The sequence below is a fragment of the Erythrolamprus reginae genome, chromosome 11, assembly GCF_031021105.1.
Source record: "Erythrolamprus reginae isolate rEryReg1 chromosome 11, rEryReg1.hap1, whole genome shotgun sequence".
In the NCBI taxonomy this organism is placed as follows: Eukaryota; Metazoa; Chordata; class Lepidosauria; order Squamata; family Dipsadidae; genus Erythrolamprus; species Erythrolamprus reginae.
The window spans coordinates 28,765,873-28,788,634 of record NC_091960.1 but is presented as its reverse complement, the minus strand read 5'-3'; the positions used below and the strand labels follow the sequence as shown (position 1 = coordinate 28,788,634).

The window sequence follows — 22,762 nt, the reverse complement described above, 5'->3', positions numbered from 1 at the left end:
CCCATCTGTCCATGCTTGGCTGCGAAACCCTCGAGGGAGGCGAGGAGGTGTTCTTCCGCAGACCTTTTAGTGCTTCGCTCCCTGTTGGGCGTTGGGTTTTTAACAATGGAAGTGGCACGTGTGCAGAGTGCCTCGGCTATTCTAACATTTCAGAAGAAAGCTTCGTCCGTGCTGAGAACAACAAAGTGGGACAAAAATATGGGAGAAGGCGGTGTGTTTGTGCGTCCGTGTGTGTATGTGTATAATTTGGCTCCATGACAGGCAGGGAGGGGGGGGGGGGTTGGGAGGAGCTTTAAGAAGGAAAAGGCAGCCAAGAACATCTTAAACAGCTTAAAAGAAACGTCGTACACATTGTCTTTTTTAATGCTTTATGCAGACTGAATTAGCTGGACGTACATCCCACTGAATTCTGCGGGATGTCAAGTTACTTTGAGCAAACATTTCATACAGAAGAGCCAAGGGCAACCAACCCAGCACACACTGGGTTGAAACCAGAGCCAGTTTGCTCTAGTAATGGTTAAGGCATTCGACTAGAAAGCGGGCGATTGTGAGTTCAAGTCCCATCTTAGCCATGAAAGCCAAGATGGGAGACTTTGGGCCAGTCCCTCTCTCTCTCTCACACCAACGCATCACTTAGGGTTGTTGCTGTAGGGAAAATAAGAGGAGGAATGTGTGATGTGTATGCTGCCCCCCTTACTTATAATGTCCTAATAAAGGCAGGATATAAACAAACTATCTCTGATTTTTTTTTAACAAAAAATCTGGATTTTAGAATCTGGAACCTACAAAAAATTATTTAGGGAAATGGGGAGGATTTTATGTTACCAAAGTCTACAGCAGTGTTTTTCAACCAGTGTGCCGTGGCACACTAGTGTGCCGCGGAACATGGTTAGGTGTGCCGCGAGAGGGGAGAGAGAAAGAGAAAGAAAGCAAGAGAGAGAGAGAGAGAGAAAGAGAGAAAAAAAGAGAGGGTGTGAGAGAAAGAGAGAGAGAGAAAGCAAGAGAGAAAGAGTGAGTGAGTGAGAGAGAGAAAGTAAGAAAGAGAGAGGAGAGGAAGGGAGAGAGAAATGAGAGAAAATAAATAAATGAGAAAATGACTGAGGCGGAGAATGAAAGGAAAGAGAGAGAAACAAAAGAGAGAAGTGACTCTTGATTTAAAGCATATGATAAAAAGCACCCAAAGAATAAGAGAGGAAAACTCCCAGCCCTCATCTGTTTTTGGAAAGAATAAGAGAGGAAAAAACACAGCCCTCACCTGTTTTTGGAAATGGTTCAAGAGTGTGTATACACACACACACAAGGGGGAGATAATATGTATAATATGTATTGTCTTAGAGTGTCATTTTGTGTCATTTTGGTTGGTGGTGTGCCCCAGGATTTTGTAAATGTAAAAAATGTGCCGCGGCTCAAAAAAGGTTGAAAATCACTGGTCTACAGAATGTTCTCTAAAGATTTTGAGAAGCGTTATAGTGTGTTAAATTTATTATTCTTAAATTTATGTCACCCATTTCACAGTCTAAGGCGACTCTGCTTCTAAATGTCCAGAAAAGTTGGTGAACTCTACGTACTTAACTTTTGATTAGCTAGCTTACACAATACCAAACCAGCCTTCCACAAATCTCAAATGGATAAACATGTGCTTTATAAAGATGAAAACTTCTGCTTCACTGTCTGTCAAACTCACCTGGTTTATAGTAGCGGTCAAGAATGCTGAGCGTGAGAAACGCTCCATAGCCATGGGCTGCGAAGGGGACTTTAGCTAAAGAGGCAAGATAATCCATGTAATAAAGGGCAGGACCATCATGTTCATCGTGGCCAGCGAGGAGCAGGTTGACATGATAAGGACTCTGCAACAAAACCAAGGGGAAGGATGTGTCAATAAACCATGTTGCCTTGAGATAAAGTGTGATATCACCCAAATTTTCTGGGAAAGTTAATACAGTAATACCTTGTCTTACGAACTTAATTGGTTCCGGAAGTAGGTTCGTAAGGCGAAAGGTTCGTAAGACGAAACATTGTTTCCCATAGGAAACAATGTAAAAGCGATTAATACGTGCAAAAAGAAAAAAAATCGCAAAACGGCACTCCGTTGGGCACCGCTGCCCGGCTGTCACCTTTTAAAACAGCCGGGGGGCTTCTCGGCGTTCTCCCGAACCCGAACTTTTCAGGTTCGGGTTCGGGAGGCCACCGAGAAACACCACTGCCCAGCTGTCACCTTCTGAAACAGCCGGGGGGCTTCTCGGCGTTCTCCCGAAGATCAGGTTCGGGTTCGGGAGGCTGCTGAGAAGCGCCCGGCTGTTTCAGAAGGTTACAGCTGGGCGGTGCCGGGCGGCGGAGCGCCATTTTTGCGATCGGCAGCGGCGTTTTCGGCCGATTTGGAGGCTGGGAAGGAGGTGGGGAATCCCAATAGGGAATTCCATGGGCAGAGCTTTGACGTCACGAAGATGTCCGACCGGGTGGCGCTTCTCGGCGGCCTCCCAAACCCGAAAAGTTCAGGTTCGGGAGAATGCCCCCCGGCTGTTTTAAAAGGTGACAGCAGGGCAACGGCACCCAGCGGAGAGCCATTTTGCGATCTGCGGTGGGTTCGTAAGCCGAAAAAAGTTCGTAAGAAGAGGCAAAAAATTTCTGAACCCCGGGTTCGTATCACGAGGAGTTCATATCACAAGGGGTTCATATCACGAGGTACCACCATACTGAAAAAGAATGAATCAGATTAACATTAACATAGAGTTAGATTTATGATTGTGATTCCTTTAAAGCAGAGGTCTTCAAGCTTGACAACTTTAAGACTCATGGACTTCAATTCCCAGAATTGTTGTCTTAAAGTCTTAAAGTTGCCAAGTTTGAAGACCTCTGCTTTAAAGAATATTATCCGAACACCTTGAACCTCACCAATGCATCACTTGAAGTCCACAAGTCTTAAAGTTGCCAAGTTTGAAGACTTCTGCTTTAAAAAATATTAAGGATATTATTTTGTAATTAAAGAATTACAAAAAAGGAGCAGCAAAGTTTCCTCATTTCAACCTAAAACTCAAGAAATGGTTAAGATTCACCTCTATGGTAATAAATACAACTGTGGCCATTTCTATTACGCTGGCAGCAAGAGGGCTTAAAATTGAAGTGACAGGAGGTAAAACTGGGTAGAAAAAGTCTGATTACTCCAGGTCTCCCCATCTCCATTTTGAGATAAATGTGTTGGGATCTTTTTTCTCCTTTCCTTTAAAAGCTTTAAACAGATAATTGAAGACTTATTTCCCTCCTGGAAAAAAAGAAGGAATTTGGCCAACTTTCACCAATTGCCCCATGAAACTTCGGAGTAGATTCCATGGCTAAAGGTTTCTCACCTCTAGCCAGGAGAATATGTCCCTTTTAAGATATTATTGAACCATCAGACTCTGCCAATAAGAGATTATTTGCCGAAAGAAATAGGGGAGAAATGTTAGAAGGGTTTAGGATGGAAAGCTGCTACTCAGTTTTGCATTAATTAGCCTGCGTTAACACTCCTTTATTTACACCTAAGCATCTTGCACATCTAGAAACCGTCAACACAAAGTTCTACTGTAATTGGCGAATCAAGTTCCGGACCACAAACATGGCTTCTAGATGCCAACTTTGAGCCGTGTGTGTGTGTGTCAGATGTCAAAGCATACATACATAAATGATGCACAGGCTAATTAGAGCCAGACAGCTGTGCAGCAACTTGATTGGGGAGGCTGGTTGGGTAGAGGGGACTGCAGAAGGCACCCCCAAGTGCTTTCTTGTGCCTCTTTTCATTTTTCCCCTAGTTTGTATGGAGAAGTACAGACATGGGGAGCTACACGTTAGGACAGAAGCTGTCCCCAAATGACCTTCTGCTCTCATCTGATGCCAGTCATAAATTTAATTTACCCGTGGTCTTGTTACTAAGCTGGGTACATTTCCATAAGGTAGAACTGCTACACACCAGCAGCTCTGATGCAATGCAGCAACAGCATCCCATTGCATAACAGATATATGCAACAAGCCCCATCAATTCGTAAAGAAATTATCTTCTCCTGAACCTGTCAAGGCAAGCACTTCTACCGCTAAGGCATTTTTAAAGACGTCGTGAATTTCAACATTTAATTGGGTTGAGGCATGGGGGGATGAGGGTGGGGTGCTCCCCGTGTTTTACCCTCAACTTTGGGAAAGAAACTAAGATGTAGCTTTGAAAGCAAACTGATTGATATATTTTGGGGTGGGGGAGAGAAATTGCACGTCTTTTGCTGGGGGTGGGGGCGTTGCTTCTTTTTAATTATTTTAGTGTTTTGTTTTCAACTACTTTATCTATAGAATAGAATAGAATAGAATAGAAGTAATGGACTACACTGGACTAGACTAGACTAGACTTGACTAGACTACAAAATGGAATGGAATGGAATAGAATAGAATTCTTAATGGGCAAGTATGACTGGATACACAAGGTATTTATTTTGAATAGAAAAGTGGGTTATCCAAAAATAAACAGGAGCGATTACAAAAGCAACATTTGTGACATTCCTTAGAGACAAACTGGGGACAAGGCACCAAGATCCTACTGTGTAGGACTATGGTGTGATAATTCCTTAGCAAGGGTGGCCACGCTGGCTGGGGAGCTGGGGGTTTGGTGACTAATTGAATGATTGATTTTAAAAAAATATAATTTATTAGTTTTATAAAAAGGGAAGGGGGAGAAGGGTGTACAAAATCAAAAAGGGGGGAGGGGAAAGGAGAGTATAAGTTTAATAAGTTTAAAGGTAAAATTTACAGAGAGTTACAGAGGTCCATCTTAATATAAATATTATTACATAGAAACATAGAAGTCTGACGGCAGAAAAAGACCTCATGGTCCATCTAGTCTGCCCTTATACTATTTTCTGTATTTTATCTTAGGATGGATATATGTTTATCCCAGGCATGTTTAAATTCAGTTACTGTGGATTTATCTACCACGTCTGCTGGAAGTTTGTTCCAAGGATCTACTACTCTTTCAGTAAAATAATATTTTCTCATGTTGCTTTTGATCTTTCCCCCAACTAACTTCAGATTGTGTCCCCTTGTTCTTGTGTTCACTTTCCTATTAAAAACAGTTCCCTCCTGGACCTTATTTAACCCTTTAATATATTTAAATGTTTCGATCATGTCCCCCCTTTTCCTTCTGTCCTCCAGACTATACAGATTGAGTTCATTAAGTCTTTCCTGATACGTTTTATGCTTAACACCTTCCACCATTCTTGTAGCCCGTCTTTGGACCCGTTCAATTTTGTCAATATCTTTTTGTAGGTGAGGTCTCCAGAACTGAACACAGTATTCCAAATGTGGTCTCACCAGCATTCTATATAGTGGGATCATAATCTCCCTCTTCCTGCTTGTTATACCTCTAGCTATGCAGCCAAGCATCCTACTTGCTTTCCCTACCGCCTGACTGCACTGTTCACCCATTTTGAGACTGTCAGAAATCACTACCCCTAAATCCTTTTCTTTTGAAGTATTTGCCAACACAGAACTGCCAATACAATACTCAGATTGAGGATTCCTTTTCCCCAAGTGCATTATTTTACATTTGGAAACATTAAACTGCAGTTTCCATTGCTTAGACCATTTATCTAGTAAAGCTAAATCATTTACCATATTACAGACGCCTCCAGGAATATCAACCCTATTGCACACTTTAGAGTCATCTTGTTTCATTCTTAATTTAAATTCCAGTGACCATATTTATTATCTGTTTGTTTGTTTATGGCAGCTCACATTAAAAAAAAACCAAATTTTGGTTTTACAAAAACAATTCTGAGTCCAACTATAAAACTGATCTAAAAAAACCCAAGTTATAAAATCATACAACCTCCCTCATTCATATCACAACCATACTGACGGATGGAGCAAGATGTTGGAGCTCAATGGCCCCAAGCCTGCTGGCAAAGATGAGTTTTTAAAGCCTTCCGGAAGGCCAGTATCAGAGCTGCGCTTTCGGAAGCTGGCCAGCCCAAGCAGCAAACCAGCCCAACCAGCTAACCAAACAACCAGCCAGCCACAGAACAATAGATATGGAGCTGAAGTCTTCAATGAAACACAGCAGGAGTAGGAAGTCTTGGAAAAATATATTTACTTCTTATTTACAGCACTAACTGTTTTCTACTTTACTATACAGTAATACCTCGTGATACTGTTGTGATTCCGTCTGAGGCCCCTCAGGGAACGGCTGATCCTCTGCCGGCTTCCTGCTCAGAGGGGGAGGATGAGGAACAGGAGGTTCAGGCAGACGGGGAGGAGGAATCTCAGGCTGAGGGAGAGGGAGGACAGCCAGAGTCCCCCGAGGGGGAGCTCTCCCCAGCAAGCAGCCTGGATTCCTTAGATGAAAATGCACAAGCAATCATCGATCTCCGGCAGAGAAGAGCAACACAACGAAGGGGACAATTAGCCAGGTACTTTCAGCACTAAAGAGGCAACAGCTGGGTTTGGGTGTGGTGCTTTCTGGAAAGGCTGAAAAGGCAGACCCACCCTTCCTGGCTTGTGGAGTATTATCTTTGGGAGTCCTGGGACCTGGCTGTGATCTTTGGCGTCTTGGAATTCTGGTTTGTGACTTTGAATACTGAAACCTTGGGGGGGAAAGGTGTGGGTCTTATTCTCTACAGTGGTGGGTGTGCCAGCAAGAAGTCTGCTGTATTGTCTGGCCATCAGGACTCTGCTGTGAAGTCTCATAGCCTGCCTGTTGGGAAGAACAGGTTTTTCTCTGTGTTTATTTTTCAAACTATAAAGTGCTTTTGCTTTTACCAGCGTGTCTGGCTGCTTTTTCCAGTTGGTGTTGAAGTCTGGGGGCACCCAGACAGAACAGATACGAACTTAATTGGTGCAAGGAGGAGGTTCGTATGATGAAAGGTTCGTAAGACGAAACATTGTTTCCCATAGGAAACAATGTAAAGTCAATTAATCCGTGCAACCAAAAAAAAACCCCGCCAAAAAACGGCTTTCGGCGACTGCTGGGAAGCCGCGCGGCTGTTTTAAAAGGTGACAGCCGGCCTGGGGGGCTTCCCAGCACCCCCCCCGAACCCGGGTCCGTGGGGTGCTGGGAAGCCCCCCAGGCCGGCTGCGACCTTTTAAAACAGCCGCGCCGCTTCCCAGCTGTCTCCTGAAGCCGAACGCCAAAGCCGAACTTCCGCGTTCGGCTTCGGGAGACAGCTGGGAAGCCGCGCAGTTGTTTTAAAAGGTGACAGCCGGGCTGGGGGGCTTCCCAGCAACCTCCCGAACCGAACCCGGGGTTCAGAAAAATTTTGCCTCTTCTTACGAACTTTGTTCGAGTTACGAACCGGCGTTCGGGAGGCTTCTGGGAAGCCCCGCCGCCCGGCTGTCACCTTTTAAAACAGCCGCGCGGCTTCCCAGCAATCTCCGAATGCCGGTTCGTAACTCGAAAAAAGTTCGTAAGAAGAGGCAAAATTTTTCTGAACCCCGGGTTCGTATCACGAGTTGTTCGTAAGACGAGGGGTTAGTATCTTGAGGTACCACTGTACATACATTACACTAGTATCTCATTAGTATTACTACAACTATCTCAGTTACAATAACTCACAGGAACCAATAGATCAATACAGCAACTTCAGAGCACACTTCACACAGAGCAGGATCAGATATCAGAGAGAATGAACAGAGAGCTCTTGCATATTTAAATATTTTTCACCGGATGAGGTTGCCTCATGCTTAATTGCCTCAGAATGACTCAGCATTCTCTATGTAGGCCTTCCTTCTGCATTGAGATATTACCCCAGGATATGTCTAATCCTGACAGGCAGGAGAGTGGGGGGGTGGGAATTTGGTAGTTGGAAGACACAAGGCTGGAGAAGGATGCCCGCTTTCCCTTTCAAAGCATTATTCGGACTACAATGCAAAGCCGAACAAGAGGTAACTGAAGTGTTCTAAAGTAAGGAAGGATGTCAGTTAAATGTTTTTTGCCTGGAAAGGAAGAAAACATAAATGAGCCCAGATCAAGACAATATGTACCACTTGAGGAAAGGGGATATACAGTGATACCTCGTCTTACAAACACCCCGTCATACAAACTTTTCAAGATACAAACCCAGGGTTTAAGATTTTTTTGCCTCTTCTTACAAACCATTTTCACCTTACAAACCCACCGCCGCCACTTGGATGCCCTGCCTCCAGACTTCCATTGCCAGCGAAGCACCCGTTTTTGCACTGCTGGGATTCCCCTGAGGCTCCCCTCCATGGGAAACCCCACCTCCAGACTTCCGTGTTTTTGTGATGCTGCAGGGGAATCCCAGCAGGTGAATCCCAGCAGCGCAAAATGGGCGCTTCGCTGGCAATGGAAATCCAGAGGTAGGGTTTCCCATGGAGGGGAGCCTCAGGGGAATCCCAGCAGCACAAAAATGGGCATTTCGGCTGGCAAAAGGGGTGAATTTTGGGCTTGCACACATTAATCGCTTTTCCATTGATTCCTATGGGAAACATTGTTTCGTCTTACAAACTTTTCACCTTAAGAACCTCGTCCTGGAACCAATTAAGTTTGTAAGACGAGGTATCACTGTATATAAATCTAGATTATGTAGTTATAGAAGCTCCCTGCTGTTCCCCTGTACCCTTGGCATGAGCTTTATTTACTTGCTTCTGAGGTAGGAGATGACCAGGCTAAGCTTGAGGGCAGGGTCAAACACACCAAAAAATTAGAGCCACGATGGCAAACCTGTGGCACGCCAAGTCCCCTCTGTGGTTTCCAGCGCATGCATGTGCGCCAGCCAGCTGCTCTTTGCACATGCTGGATTGCTGGTCTTTGGTCTTTGTGCAAAGACCAGCTAGCCAGTGCGCATGCTTGTGTTTTGGTTTGGGCACTCACTGGTTTAGTCTTTATGCCCCTATAAGGGATCTAAGTCCACCACCACCCCCTAAAGTCCACCAACTGCTATCTGATGCCAATTTGCCTTGACCATTAGTACAGTCAGGCAGGGGTTGCAACTTACCTCTGCTACCTGTGGTGATGCATGCACAGCTCTGGGCGACTAGCGTATGCCTGTGGGTTGGAGAGAGATTTGGCTTCTGCACATGCAGTAAATCTCATGAGAAGAAATCTCACAAGAAGAAATCACCCAAATCCCATGGGTCTGCGCGTCCTCTCGTGAGATTTTGTACAATACTGTATAGAGGTCCTAGCCCCCACTCCGTGGACTGGCACAAGTGCATGGTATGCCAGCAACTGGGGTGCGCAAACAAGTGAAGCCCCATCCCTGGTATATAGGCAGTAGGCAAAACAAGGTCTCCTCCGGTGCATGGAACCAGTTCCTGGCCCAAAGGTTTGGAGACCACAGCATCAGTAGTTCAGGTTCTTGTGTATAGCATGAAATAAACTTGTAGTACAGTGTCCCCTCGATTTTCACGGGTTCGAATTTTGCGAAAAGTCTATACCACGGTATAATATTCAAAAATATTAATGAAAAAATACTTTGCGGGTTTTTTCCCCTATACCATGGCTTTTCCCGCCTGATGACGTTATATGTCATCGCCAAACTTTTGTCCGCCTTTAATAGATTTTTTTAATAAACTTTAATGAATAAACATGGTGAGTAATAATCTAAATGGTTGCTAAGGGAATGGGAAATTATAATTTATGGGTTTAAAGTGTTAAGGGAAGGCTTGTGATACTGTTTATAGCCAAAAATAGTATATTTACTTCTGCATCTCTACTTTGCGGAAATTCGACTTTTCAATTCTATCCTGGTTCCTGACTTCTTGCGCCTGACATCTGGTCTGCCTTTGCTGACAAGGTGAGTATGTGTTGACTTGCTGGGAAAAAAATATAGCTGGTCCTCAGGGTGTTGTAGCTGAGTAACAACTGAAACCTCAATTAAATATTGCTCCCTGCCTGTAAACTGTGAACCCTAGCAACAAACATTTAAGATCCACTTTAGATTTTATAATTACAAGTTATAATTACAGCGATTGATAAGGGCAGCTAAGAAAATTGCAACTTGTGGGCGGGCAGGTTAAAAGGGAAGATTCAGGCAGAGAATTTAGAAATAATGTCAAAGCAGGAAATATGGGGGAAGGGACTGCACTCTCTACCCCATTATTCTGATTTAAAATAACAACAAAGTGATTAGAAAGAGCGTGACATCCTTCAACATTTACAACTGGAAAGAACAGTAGTGACAACTATGCCACCAACACACACAGCAAAATTGGTGACAAATGATGGGGGGGGGGGAGAGAGTGGCATGCGACATCTGGTGGAAGCCAAAGCGAGAGGAAGTGAAGGAAATAAGGGTGCGAGGAAGGCATCCCACCAAGCGTGGACAATCAGCAAGGAGCCGATAACCTCCCTTTGGACCCAGGCCAGGCTGAGCCATCTATAATTAAATGTTTCATAAGAAGCTACATACATTTGACTGGAGAATGGCAATGCCCGTGTTGGGAAAGAGGGGGACGGCACCCTGCAATTCTTTATGCAACCTCAACAGCCACCCTTGCATTCTCAGAGATAAATAGGAAGACAAGGACCAAAGAAAATGCAGAACTGCTTATTTGTATTTGGAAGGAACTGTATTTCCAAAGATTAGATTAGATTAGATTTTAGATTAGATTTATTGGATTTATATGCCGCCCCTCTCCGCAGACTCGGGGCGGTTCACAACAATGGCAAAAACAGTACATAGTAACAAATCTAATATTTAGCAATCTAATTTACAGTTTTAAGTTAAAAAGTCCATAAAAGCAACCCCAATATATATAAAAAACAAGCACACAATCAATCATAGACCAAAACTACATGGGCAAGGGGGAGATGTTTCAATTCCCCCAGGCCTGACGGCAGAGGTGGGTTTTAAGGAGTTTGCAAAAGGCAAGGAGGGTGGGGGCAATCCTAATCTCTGGGGGGAGCTGGTTCCAGAGGGTCGGAGCCACCACAGAGAAGGCTCTTCCCCCTGGGTCCCGCCAGACGACATTGTTTAGTCGACGGGACCCGGAGAAGGCCAACTCTGTGGGACCTAACCGGTCGCTGGGATTCGTGCAGCAGAAGGCGGTCCCGGAGATATTCTGGTCCGGTGCCCAACTCTCCCCCCCCCCCCGGATTAAGAAGGGAGCGGGTCACCCTAAACAGAGCGGGCGGGCGAGATTCCGCTGATGCAATCAAGGCGGCATGATACGCGCATCTTGCCGCCTTGAGAGCCACTTTGTAAGTCTTAATAAAAGCTCTTACAAGTGTTCGATCGGATTCAGTCTTACTCTTCCTCCATCGCTTCTCCAGACGTCTCTTCTGGCGTTTCAACTCCCGGAGCTCCTCGTTGAACCATGGAGCTCTATGGGGTCTAGTGCCGCGGAGAGGTCGCAAGAGATGCAGATCCCACTCGGTTTCCAGGGACTCAAATGACTCACTGTGCAAAACTAGCAAGAACCAACTTAAATAAAAAATTCTCTGGATTTGTGATGAAACAACGGGACATGCACAACATGTAAAAGCATACCCTGGCTGACAAGATGCCCACAGATTATCAATGGGTTTGGGGCAACAAGGGTCTTTTGCTGCTTCAGTCCCTTAGTTACAGGTGTTTATAAGTACAGTGGTCCCTCTACTTAAGAACTTAATTCGTTCCCTGACTAGGTTCTTAAGTAGAAAAGTTTGTAAGGAGAAGCAATTTTTCCCATAGGGATCGATGTAAAAGCAAATAATGCGTGCAAACTCATTAAGAAAGAAATATAAAGTTCAGAATTTGGGTGGGGGGAGGAGGAGGAAGAAGAGGAGGTGAGGGGAATCAAAAAAATCCAAAACTTAAGACTTAAAAAGGGGGGGACTCTGAGGCAGCGAGGAGGAGCACGCGCCTCCCATACACCCGGTGCGAGGCTGCCACCCATACACTACGCCAGAGAGAGAAACCCAGGCAAAGAGGGGGGACCAAAAGGCGACTGTTGCGGCTACCTGCTTCCTGTTCCTTCCCATGTTGAAGGGCTCTCCTCTCCTCTCGCTCGCCCATTTGTAGCTGGCGCCTTTCCTTCACTGGGGTGACCCCATGGTTTGGCTGAAGCCGAGTTGTTCCAGCCGGGGCGAAGTGACCCCTTTTGCCTTTCCGCACCCAGACGCTCCAGGAGGCAGCGCGAGGGAGTCACCACAGCGAAGTGGTTTATTCCCTCTCCAAGCTCCCAAAGAAAGGAAAATGCTTTGTTCGCTCTCGACTGCCAAAGCCTCCTTAAGCGCCACTGAAAGGCTCCTCGGGCAGCCCAGAAAAGCCCAAGATGGCTGGGTTTAAAGGGGGAATGGCAGGAAACTGGCTGGGCCTTCGTGCCACTCTCAAATTTCCTGGGAAATTGTCCGGGCTCAGTTTCTTAAGTAGAAAATGTTTTTTAAGAAGAGGTAAAAAAAATCTTGCACTGTGTTGCCTCCCACCTCTTCAAAAAGTAGGCACTTTTTGTGCGTTATAATTCTAAGCCCAAACATGGGCAAATCACTTGTATTATACTTTGAGTAATTATAATAAGTGCATATAATTAATTATATTATAAACATAAATAAATGTAATATTATTTTGCTTTCTATTTCATGGTCTTGCCAATTTTTTTAGCTTCTGGGACATACCGTATTTTTTGCACCATTAGACACTCCAGACCATAAGAGGCGCCTAGATTTCGGGGGAGGAAAACAAGAAAACAAAAAATTGTTTTGTTTCGGCCATGAAAATCTTGCATGGCTTTTACTCTAAACCTTTTAAGACTTATCCTCAGTTGCCTCTTATAACATGCTGTTATACAGAACAACAGAGCTGGAAGGGACCTTGGAGATCTTCTAGTCCAACCTCCTGATCAGGCAGGAAACTCTATATCGTTTCATCCAAAAGCTCTTGAAACTACCGAAGAAATTTCTTCTGTAGAAATACAGTGGTACCTCGGTTCTCGAATGCCTTGGTTGTCGTACATTTCAGATATGGAACAAAATTTTCAGCAAAAATTTCCTTCGGCATCCAAACAAAAATTCGGATACCGAACAGCCACAGAAAATTTTGTTAGTTATCCGAAATGTTACCGGCGGGGGCGGCTGCAATACCGGCAGCTTCGGGGGTCTCCTTTCCTCAGTGCTTCGTCTTCTACCTGTAGGCAGCTGCACCAACTTTCTCCTTCCCGATGGCGGCAACGGCGGCGGCTTCCCTTCGAGAGCAACAGCGTCAGGAACGTCACACAATGAAGGCAAGCTGCTGGAGCGGTGGCAACTGCTGAGATGGTTCCGGCGGCTTCCCTTCATCACGTGACGTTCCCGGCGCTGTTGCTCTCGAAGGGAAGCCACCGCTGTTGCCGCCGTCGGGAAGAGAAAGTTGGTGCAGCTGCCTACAGGTAGAAGACGAAGCACTGAGGAAAGGAGACCCCCGAAGCTGTCGGTATTGCAGCCGCCCCCACCCTTCCTGCAGCTTGGAGTGCTTAGACTATAGCGCTCCTCAGATTTTTTATCCCATAGGAAATAAAGAAAATAGATTTAATTGGTTCCCAGGGAGTCAACAGGGGCTGGGAACCAATTAAATCCATTTCCATTATTTCCTATGGGATAAATTAATTCGGTACTAGACCAAATCGGTTCCCCACCACACTTCTGGAACGAATTGTGGTCGAGAACCGAGGCACCACTGTATTTTGTGAGGCTGTCCCCATAATGGATTTTTTTTCCTCCCGGCACTCGTGTCTATTCTGTTGCTATCTATCGCCTCCGCTTATTGCCGCCTATTGGCAGTTGGATCATCGTCCCGGAATACTGCCAATAGCTGTTCCAGGCGGGGATCGCTGCTGCCTATCACTGCCACCTGTCGCCACCAACGTGGCGAGCAGTAGTGGCTAAAACAGGCGACAGTGATCCATGCCATCTGGAACAGTGATCAGCGGTATACCGGGAGGCTGATTGTTTGTCACCACTGCCTGTCCTTGCACCAATTGTCCCCCCGCCCGCTGCAGCCCGTTCTATGACACAATATTCGCTCCATAAGATATACAGACATTTCTGCCCACTTTTTTGGTGTGGGGGGGGGGAGTGGGGGAAGACCCACCTAGAACCGCTAAGTTTATAGTCAGGGCTGTTCAGATGAGAATACGTTTTATAGAACATATTGGGGTGGCATGCAAAGGAGATGAACTCACTTAAGAATATTTTATATCAGTATCTTACATTTGTTTAATATAATCCTTTGCACGAGTTATATTCTCATGTTTTACTACTCAATTTTAGCATATTATACTGCATTTTAACTTATTATTTATTCAAATTCCCTCTATTTTAGCCAATTTTATTGTATTTTAACCAGTCACAGTTTAATGACGACCGATGTGGTCCTTTTTCTCGCTTTGATATGGTCGATTGACTAATCAAATAAAGTTGATATTGATATATCGCCAGGCATGGGGGAATTGAGACATGTATGGTATGCTTGTGTTGTATGGTTTTTTAAATGACGGGTTTTTAGATGCTTTCTTTTAAATATTAGATTTGTTACATTGCACATTGTTTTTATTATTGTTGTGAGCAGCCCCAAGTCTGCGGAGAGGGGCGGCATACAAATCTAATTTATTATTATTGTTGTTGTTGCTGCTGCTGTTATTATGTATGTCTTATAGTGCAAACTCTCTAAATTTCGTGTGATGGAGTGTGGGGATGACCTTGAGGGACCAGGGGAAGAGATTCTGCCAAGTGAACTATCAGACAAGAGGAAGTAGAGCCCACAATTATTCAACAGGCCAAAAAAGAAACCTAGGAAGACGCCGTCTTAATGGATCAGGCTATTAAAGGAGATGGTAGGAGATTTGTATTTTCAGACTTGCAAGATTCTTTTAAACAGCCTTACAAATAGAAATTGGCTCATCTGGGCATGTTTCCTGTCTGGTTTACTTGGGAGGGCTGACAATTTGCAACATTCCAGATTGTGGAAAAGTTAGCATTTGTCTTGTGGGAATCTAAAAGACACATGGGTCACGAATTGGCAAGCAAACGGCCCAGAAAGAGAAAGCCTGCTTAAATTCATACAGCATTAAGTTCCCAAGTAGAAAACAGCCATTGAAAAATGACTTCTTAAGGACTGAGAAAAGGAAAGGATAGCATTAATAGCAGAGGAAAGTACCTTATGGATCTTAAAAATCTTGACAGGGACATTTAGTATTATATCATTATACGGTATACAGTGATCCCTCGATTTTCGCGATCTCGTTCTTCGCGAAACGCTATATCGTGATTTTTTCCACCCGATGACGTCACTCTCTTCCTTCCTTTCTCATCTTTCTTTCTCTCTCTCTTTCTCTATCTTGCTTCTTCCTCTCTCACACTCTCTTCCTCCCTCTCTCATCTCTTTCTTTCCTTCTCTCTCTTTCTCTATCTCTCCCCCTCTTGCTGGCGGGCGGCGGGCGGCGGGCGAGCGGGGGCATCAGCGAGGAAGACCCAGGGAAGGTTCCTTCGGCCGCCCAGCAGCTGATCTGCTCGGCAGCGCAGCGAGGAGCCGAATCGGGGTTTCCCCTTTGCGTGGGCGGCGGGGAAACCCCGATCTTCGTCTGCTCGCTGCTGCTGCGCTGCCGAGCAGATCAGTTGCTGGGCGGCCGAAGGAACCTTCCCTGGGTCTTCCCCGCCGCCCACGCAAACTCCACCATCTGCGCATGCGCGGCCATGGGAAAAAAGGGCGCGCATGCGCAGATGGTGTTTTTACTTCCGCAACCCTACATCGCGAAAAATCGATTATCGCGAGGGGTCTTGGAACGGAACCCTCACGATAATCGAGGGATCACTGTATATTATATTATATATACAATATCTAGTTGGGAGGGAACGGTAATTTGTGGAAAAGAGAAAAATTCTGGAGGGGGCGGCATAAAAGTCAAACCAACAAAGACAGACAGAGAGACAGACAGACAGAATGTACAGAAAGCCAATGAGATTCAACCCACTGTAAGCTGATGCACAATGAAGGAAGGGGGAAAATCTTAACTTTATCTATGCTGATAGCTTTGTCTTTATTACCTTTATCTATATTCTATCAATTTTATATTCACTGATGGCTTCAAGTCATCCGATCAAGCATCCTCCAAAAGGATTATAAAAGCTCAGCTTTTTTTTTAATGCATAATCTCGTAAACTACCGTATTTTTCAGAGTATAAGATGCACTGGAGTCTAAGATTATTATTCAACAGGCCAAAAAAGAAACCTATGAAGTTTTGGGGGAGAAAAATAGTGAAAAGATTCTGCTTATCAGATATTCATATATTTCATTTCATTTCATTGGATTTATATGCCGCCCCTCTCCGCAAACTCGGGGAGGCTAGCATCCTTAGTCTGGTCAGTTTCAGAACATTATTTTATCCCCCGGTTGGGCTTTAAAAAAACCTTATTTGGAGAGAGCAACAATGAAAGAGTTTGCAAGCCAGTAAGAGCTGGGAACATTATTATCAACTGGAAAGAAACATTCAGAGCAAGTAGAGCAATGAAAAAAAAAACCTACAAAGACAGTGTTTGGAAAACATTATTCGCAGAGAGTAACAAATGAAAAGAGTTTGCAAGCGAGTAAGAGCTGGGAACATTGTTAGCACCTGGTTCTGGCTAGGAAAAAAACTTATTCAGAGCAAGTTAGAGCAATGAAAAAAATCCTGCAAAGACTTAGGGCTTGAAAAACATTTTTCGCAGAGAATAACAATGAAGGAACCTGCAAGGCAAGAGCTGGGAAGATTGTTAGCACCTAGTTAAGGCTAGGAAAAAAAAGCTTCGAAAAAAGCTACATTCAGAGTATAAGATGCACCTAACCCTCCCTTTAGGGAGGAAACAGGTACGTCTTATACTCTGAAAAATTCGGTAATAACTGCTGTAAAGAAAATTGGAAGCAACTTCTTTACATTTTCCTTTCCTCAACCTTATTGTTTATACTGTTGGCCTTTGGGTTTCTTTTTCTTCCTCTTTTTTCCCTTTCTTCCAAATATTACTTTATGTTTAGTTTTCATATTTAAAGCTTAATAAAGTTACACTAAAATAAGAATTACAGTGATCCCCCGATTATCGCGAGGGTTCCGTTCCAAGACCCCTTGCGATAATCGTAAACTCGCGATGTAGCGGCACGGAAGTAAAAACACCATCTGCGCATGCGCGTCCTGTTTTCCATGGCCGCACATGCGCAGATGGTGGAGTTTGCGTGTGGGCGGAGGGTAAGACCGCCCAACAGCTGATCTTCGGCCGCCCAATAGCTGATCTGCTCCGCAGCGCGGCAGCAGCGAGGAGCCGAAGATGGGGCTCCTCGCTGCTGCGGCGCTGCAAGCGAGCAGCCGGGCGGGCAGGCGAACGGGGAAACCCCAAGATCGCTTGCCGCTTGCCCGTTCGCCCGCCCACCCGGCTCCTCGCTGCTGCGGCGCCTGGGCAACGGGGAAACCCCAAGATCGCTTGCCGCTTGCCCGTTCGCCCGGCTCCTCGCTTGCAGCGCCGCAGCAGCGAGGAGCCGAAGATGGGGTTTCCCCATCGCTGGAGAGCAAGAGGGGGAGAGATAGAGAAAGAGAGAGAAGGAAAGAAAGAGATGAGAGAGGGAGGAAGAGAGTGTGAGAGAGGAAGAAGCAAGATAGAGAAAGAGAGATAGAAAGAAAGATGAGAAAGGAAGGGAGTGACGTCATCGGGTGGAAAAATCGCGATATAGCGATTAGCAATGATCGAGAGCGCGAAACTCGGGGGATCACTGTACTTATCAGCCTGGGCATTCACAAAGAACACCTAGAATACTGCCCAACGTATCTGGAAAACATCAGGGCAGAGGAAGTGGGTCTGAATAGGGAGCATCTCACCAGGAAAATTATCTTGAAGATATTGCAAGAGCTTAGAGGCAAGTTTCAAGGGGGTGGGGAAATAATCTGCGGTAACTCAAAAGGTCAATTCTTTTGCCTGAGAAGACTGCTCCTTTCCCCTGCAACTCTCTCAAAAACATTGCTTTGCTTCTCTGTCATTTGAACAACAGGCTCTTTTTAAAAGCAAGAATTTGAGGAAAGAGCCATCAAGCTCCGATGCTTCTCTGAATTATAAAGCAAGCCAAAATGTGGGGTTTTGCGAAACAAATGAGAGCACCCAAAGTATTTTGAAGGCAGCTGTAACATGAAACAGATTGCTCTATCAAACTTATGCATCTTAGAAAAAGGACCAGCAATGTGCTTTGACATTTCAGCTCAAAAACTGTCAGGCTCAATTAGACCCCAATCCATTTCAGAAGACCACAAAGAGCTGCCTCAGAAATTCCCAAGTAGGGCATGAGAGCATTGGTCTAAACTAGGGGTCAGCAACCTGCGGCTCTGGAGCTGCATGCGGCTCTTTCATCCCTCTGCTGGGGCTCCCTGTCGCCGGTCGGCATCACAATTTTGAGAGGTGCTTCCGGTTGGGGGCGGGGGCAGCAAGGCATGCCAGGAGGAGACTCTATGGCAAGGAGCGGGTTTTCTAGTCAGCTCCACAATTGATAGTGTTTTGGTTAGGAATAGTAGAGGAAAAAGGACGCTGTACTGGGAGTAAACTCTATGGTGGGGGAACTGGACTTCCAGGCGGCTCCAGAATATTCCAGTTAGGACTTTGGTGGCTCTTTGAGTGTTTAAGGTTGCCAACCCCTGGTCTAAACCATGAGTCTGCCATTGATTATTAACCAAGATAGCACACCCAACTATCTAAAACCCTCCCAGACATTGTCTGGGCTCCAACTCCCATCAGTTAAAACCAACATGGCTAAAGTCTAGGGCAGTGATGGCGAACCTTTTTTTCCTTGGGTGCCGAAAGAGCGTGGGCATAGGCTATCGCGCATGCGTTGAGTGCCCACACCCATCATTCAATGCCTGGTGAGGGTGAAAATAGCTTCCCCCACCTCCTGGAGGTCTTCTGGAGGCTGAAAACGGCCTGTTTCCCAACTTCTGGTGGGCCAAGTAGGCTTGTGTTTCACCCTCCCCAGGCTCCAAAGGCTTCCCCGGAGCTGGGGGTGGGTAAAAACACCCTCCCCCATTCTCCCAGAGGCTCTCTGGAAGCAAAAAAAATGCCCTTTCAGAGCCTCTGTGTGAGCTAAAAATCAGCTGGCTGGCACACACATGCACGCTGGAGCTGAGCTAGGGCAACAGCTTGCATGTCAGCAGATATGGGCTCTGCGTGCTACCTCCGGCACCCGTGCCGTAGGTTCGCCATCTTTGGTCCAGGGAGAGTGGGAATTGTAGTAGCTGATACTTCCACTCCTGTTTTAACCTTTAAAGTCTTTCAAATAGGTAGTTGTTGTGTCTCAAGTTATTATGAACCTACCACCTACCAAATTTTCTGGGCTATTCCAAATCCGGACTGCACACAGCCACTGAGTGGCATTTTGTGGCCAGTACACACATGCAAATATAAACAAATGCCTTTCTCTCTACCCAGGCCGCGAAATGTGTAAGATTATTTACTTCTGGAGTTAATTACTGTTGGTTTACTAGATATAACCTAGTATTTAACACGGACAATAGAAAATTACCGATATTTAGCATGGGCAATATAGAATTACAAACCACAAAGAAAATGCTATAAATAAGAAACATTTGCTTGCACATGGAAAATGCCAATGTTCACAGTGTGTAAAATGCTGGTATGAATTAACAGAGAAGAAAATTCAAGGCATCAAGAGATCAATCAAGCTGAGGCAGAGGAGGCCAAATCGGAAAAGTTGCCATTTTCATATCTGGGAAATAAATTGATGCGAGTGAAATCTCAATGTCCCGGTTCCAAGAATACGACTCCTCTAATTTTCCGCATTTTACAGCAAACGTGGGAAGTCATTGTGGGGGGAAACCCCAATTGGGGCATTTCCTAGTCATTCGCATGGAAAGATTTGCAAAAGGAACTTTCCATTTGTTTACTCCAAGTGTATAAAAAGAGAAACTGCTGAAAGGGAAAGTTTAGAATAGAATAGAATAGACTAGAATTTTTATTGGCCAAGTGTGATTGGACACACAAGGAATTTGTCTTTGGTGCAGATGCTCTCACTGTACATAAAAGAAAAGAGACATTTGTCAAGAATCATGAGATAAAACTCATGATCAAGGCACAAATAAAGAACCTTAGGAATTATGGCATATTACCTGATCCTACAAAGCTATCGAGCATTGCAAACAACTTGAAAATCCTGAAAGCTTTTTGGGCCCTCTCATGCTCGCCCTCCTTACATATATACATCTTTCGGCTGTGGCGAGGGGGGCGTTTGCCCAGGTTTGCCTGGTGCACCAGTTGCGACCCTATTTGGACCGGGAGTCACTGCTCACAGTCACTCATGCCTTCATCACCTTGAGGCTCGACTACTGCAATGCTCTCTACATGGGGCTACCTTTGAAAAGTGTTCGGAAACTTCCGATCGTGCAGAATGCAGCTGCGAGAGCAGTCATGGGCTTCCCCAAATATGCCCATGTTACACCAACACTCCGCAGTCTACATCAGTTTCCGGTCACAATTCAAAGCGTTGGTTATGACCTATAAAGCCCTTCATGGCACCGGACTAGATTATCTTAGGGACCGCCTTCTGCTGCACGAATCCCAGCGACCAGTTAGATCCCACAGAGTGGGCCTTCTCCAGGTCCCGTCAACTAAACAATGTTGTTTGGCGGGACCCAGGGGAAGAGCCTTTTCTGTGGCGGCCCCAGCCCTTTGGAACCAACTCCCCCCAGAGATTAGAATTGCCCCCACCCTCCTCACCTTTCGTAAACTTCTTAAAACCCACCTCTGCCATCAGGCATGGGGGAACTGAGATATTCTTTCCCCCTAGGCCTTTACAATTTACGCATGGTATGTCTGTATGTATGTTTGGTTTTTATAATAAGGGTTTTTTTTAGTTATTTTATTATTGGATTGGATTGTTACATGCTGCTTTTATCATTGTTGTTAGCCGCCCCGAGTCTACGGAGAGGAGCGGCATACAAAGCCAATAAATAAATAAATAAAATAAATACATATACACTCATGTATGTATTCATTCACCAACCCCCACAGGATGAAATAGGACGGGAGCTATTGATAAGTAAAAGATGCATGTAGGTATGTTAAAACTAGTTACCAATAAATCTATGAAACCACATGTGGATTCGCAAACCAGTATGGCTACAGGATATCTACCGTATTTTCTGGCGTATAAGACGCACGCACACACCCTCTAAAACAGAGTGGAAATGTTGATGTGTTTTATACACTGAATACAGTCATTTTGGGCCTCCTGAAGTCCTGCCCCAGCATCCCATTTTTTGTGAAAAATTGACTCGTTTTTTGGCAAAAATGGGATTCACAGAGGGTTTGGGAGAAGTGCAGAGTGCTCCTGGGGGCCGAGGAAGTCAAAAATACCCGTTTGGGGGGGAAAACAGGGCATGCAGATGGTTTGGGAGTACTTGCAGAGTACTTTTGGGGTCCGGGGAGGACAACAACCTTTTTTTCCTAACTTAACTTTTTGAAATCTTGGTGCATCTTATTTATTTGATTCCACTTCTATGCCGCCCAATCCCAGTGGGACTCAGTGCTTATACAGGGGTGTGTGTCTTACAGTCCGAACAATACGGTATTTTCCAAGACTCATGTTACATTTTTAATTCTATCGTGTTTCCCCGATAGTAAGACACCCCCGATTGTAAGACGTATCGGGGGTTTCAGGGGGGTCGGCTAATATAAGCCGTACCCCGAAAGTAAGACATATGTCTTACTTTCAGGGAAACACGGGGGTATTGCCACCTCCCTCTCATCTAGCTGCGCGCCGCCTCCTGCCCACATCCGCACCGTCCCCCTCTCCATACGTCGCCGCGTCTGCCCACCTCCCTCTGATCTTAATGAGCGCCGCCTCCTGCCCACTTCCGCGCCGCCCCTCCTCCATACGTCACCGCGTCTGCCGCCTCCGTCTGATCCAAATGAGCGCCGCCTCCTGCCCACGCCTGCGCCGTCCCCCTCTCCATACGTTGCCGCGTCTTCCACCTCCCTCTGATCTTAATGAGCGCCGCCTCCTGCCCATTTCCGCGCCGCCCCCCTCCATACGTCACCGCGTCTAAATGTTAATTTTATGGTTAAAACAAAAAATTCGACAATTTTTTTCCAATATAAGACATACCCCGAAAGTAAGACATAGTGGGGCTTTTGGGGATAAAAAGAAAGTAAGACACTGTCTTACTTTCGGGGAAACACGGTAGATCTCACAGCTTTACCTTGTGAGATTTCATCGGTGCGCACAAAATCATAGCACTGCGCTTCTGACATCTCAACCTTCAGAGCAAATGAAAGGATTCCCTTTTAATGCATCTTACAATTAGAATCACTTGACAGGGAAGGAAATTACTGGGCATATCCAGACTCTGGGAATTATCAGCACCAGTTCTACCATGAAGTCCTTTCCCTGCCTTGATTATGTTCTCAGACTTTATCTCTGCAAGAAGGCTTTGACCTATGACCATCATGGAACTGGAATTTCCTTATATCATGACGGTTGTAAGTCAAGGCACTTGTGTGGCCAGCCTGATTTTATGATTTTATGGCAGTCATTAAATGTCGTTAAGATAACTCATTGTCTGGAATGGGCACTTTTTTGTGAAAACTAGATGTAAATGCTAGTTTCCACCAAAAAACAAAACCCCAAACATTATAAATCTCAGGGAGATGCTGCAAATAGCTACAAAGATGGACCGATTGCAAAGTACCCAAAATGTGATCATGTGAACAGAAGCGGACAGCTTTTGGAACTTCAAATTCTGGTTCAACTAAGCGATCTGGTGGCTTAGAAAGACATTAGAAGGTTTTCATATGACTTACGAATAGAGTAGAAT

The 22,762-nt window shown here is 45.2% G+C and overlaps 1 protein-coding gene across 1 annotated transcript in view; it reads right to left on the bottom strand.

The window, feature by feature from the left end:
- PSMB2 (proteasome 20S subunit beta 2) overlaps window positions 1-22,762 on the bottom strand; it is a 41,225-nt gene that overhangs the window by 5,025 nt on the left and 13,438 nt on the right. Inside the window, exon 4 of the mRNA XM_070764832.1 lies at window positions 1,685-1,847. Coding sequence (XP_070620933.1) covers window positions 1,685-1,847 — 163 coding nt within the window. The remainder of the gene's footprint in view (window positions 1-1,684; window positions 1,848-22,762) is intronic.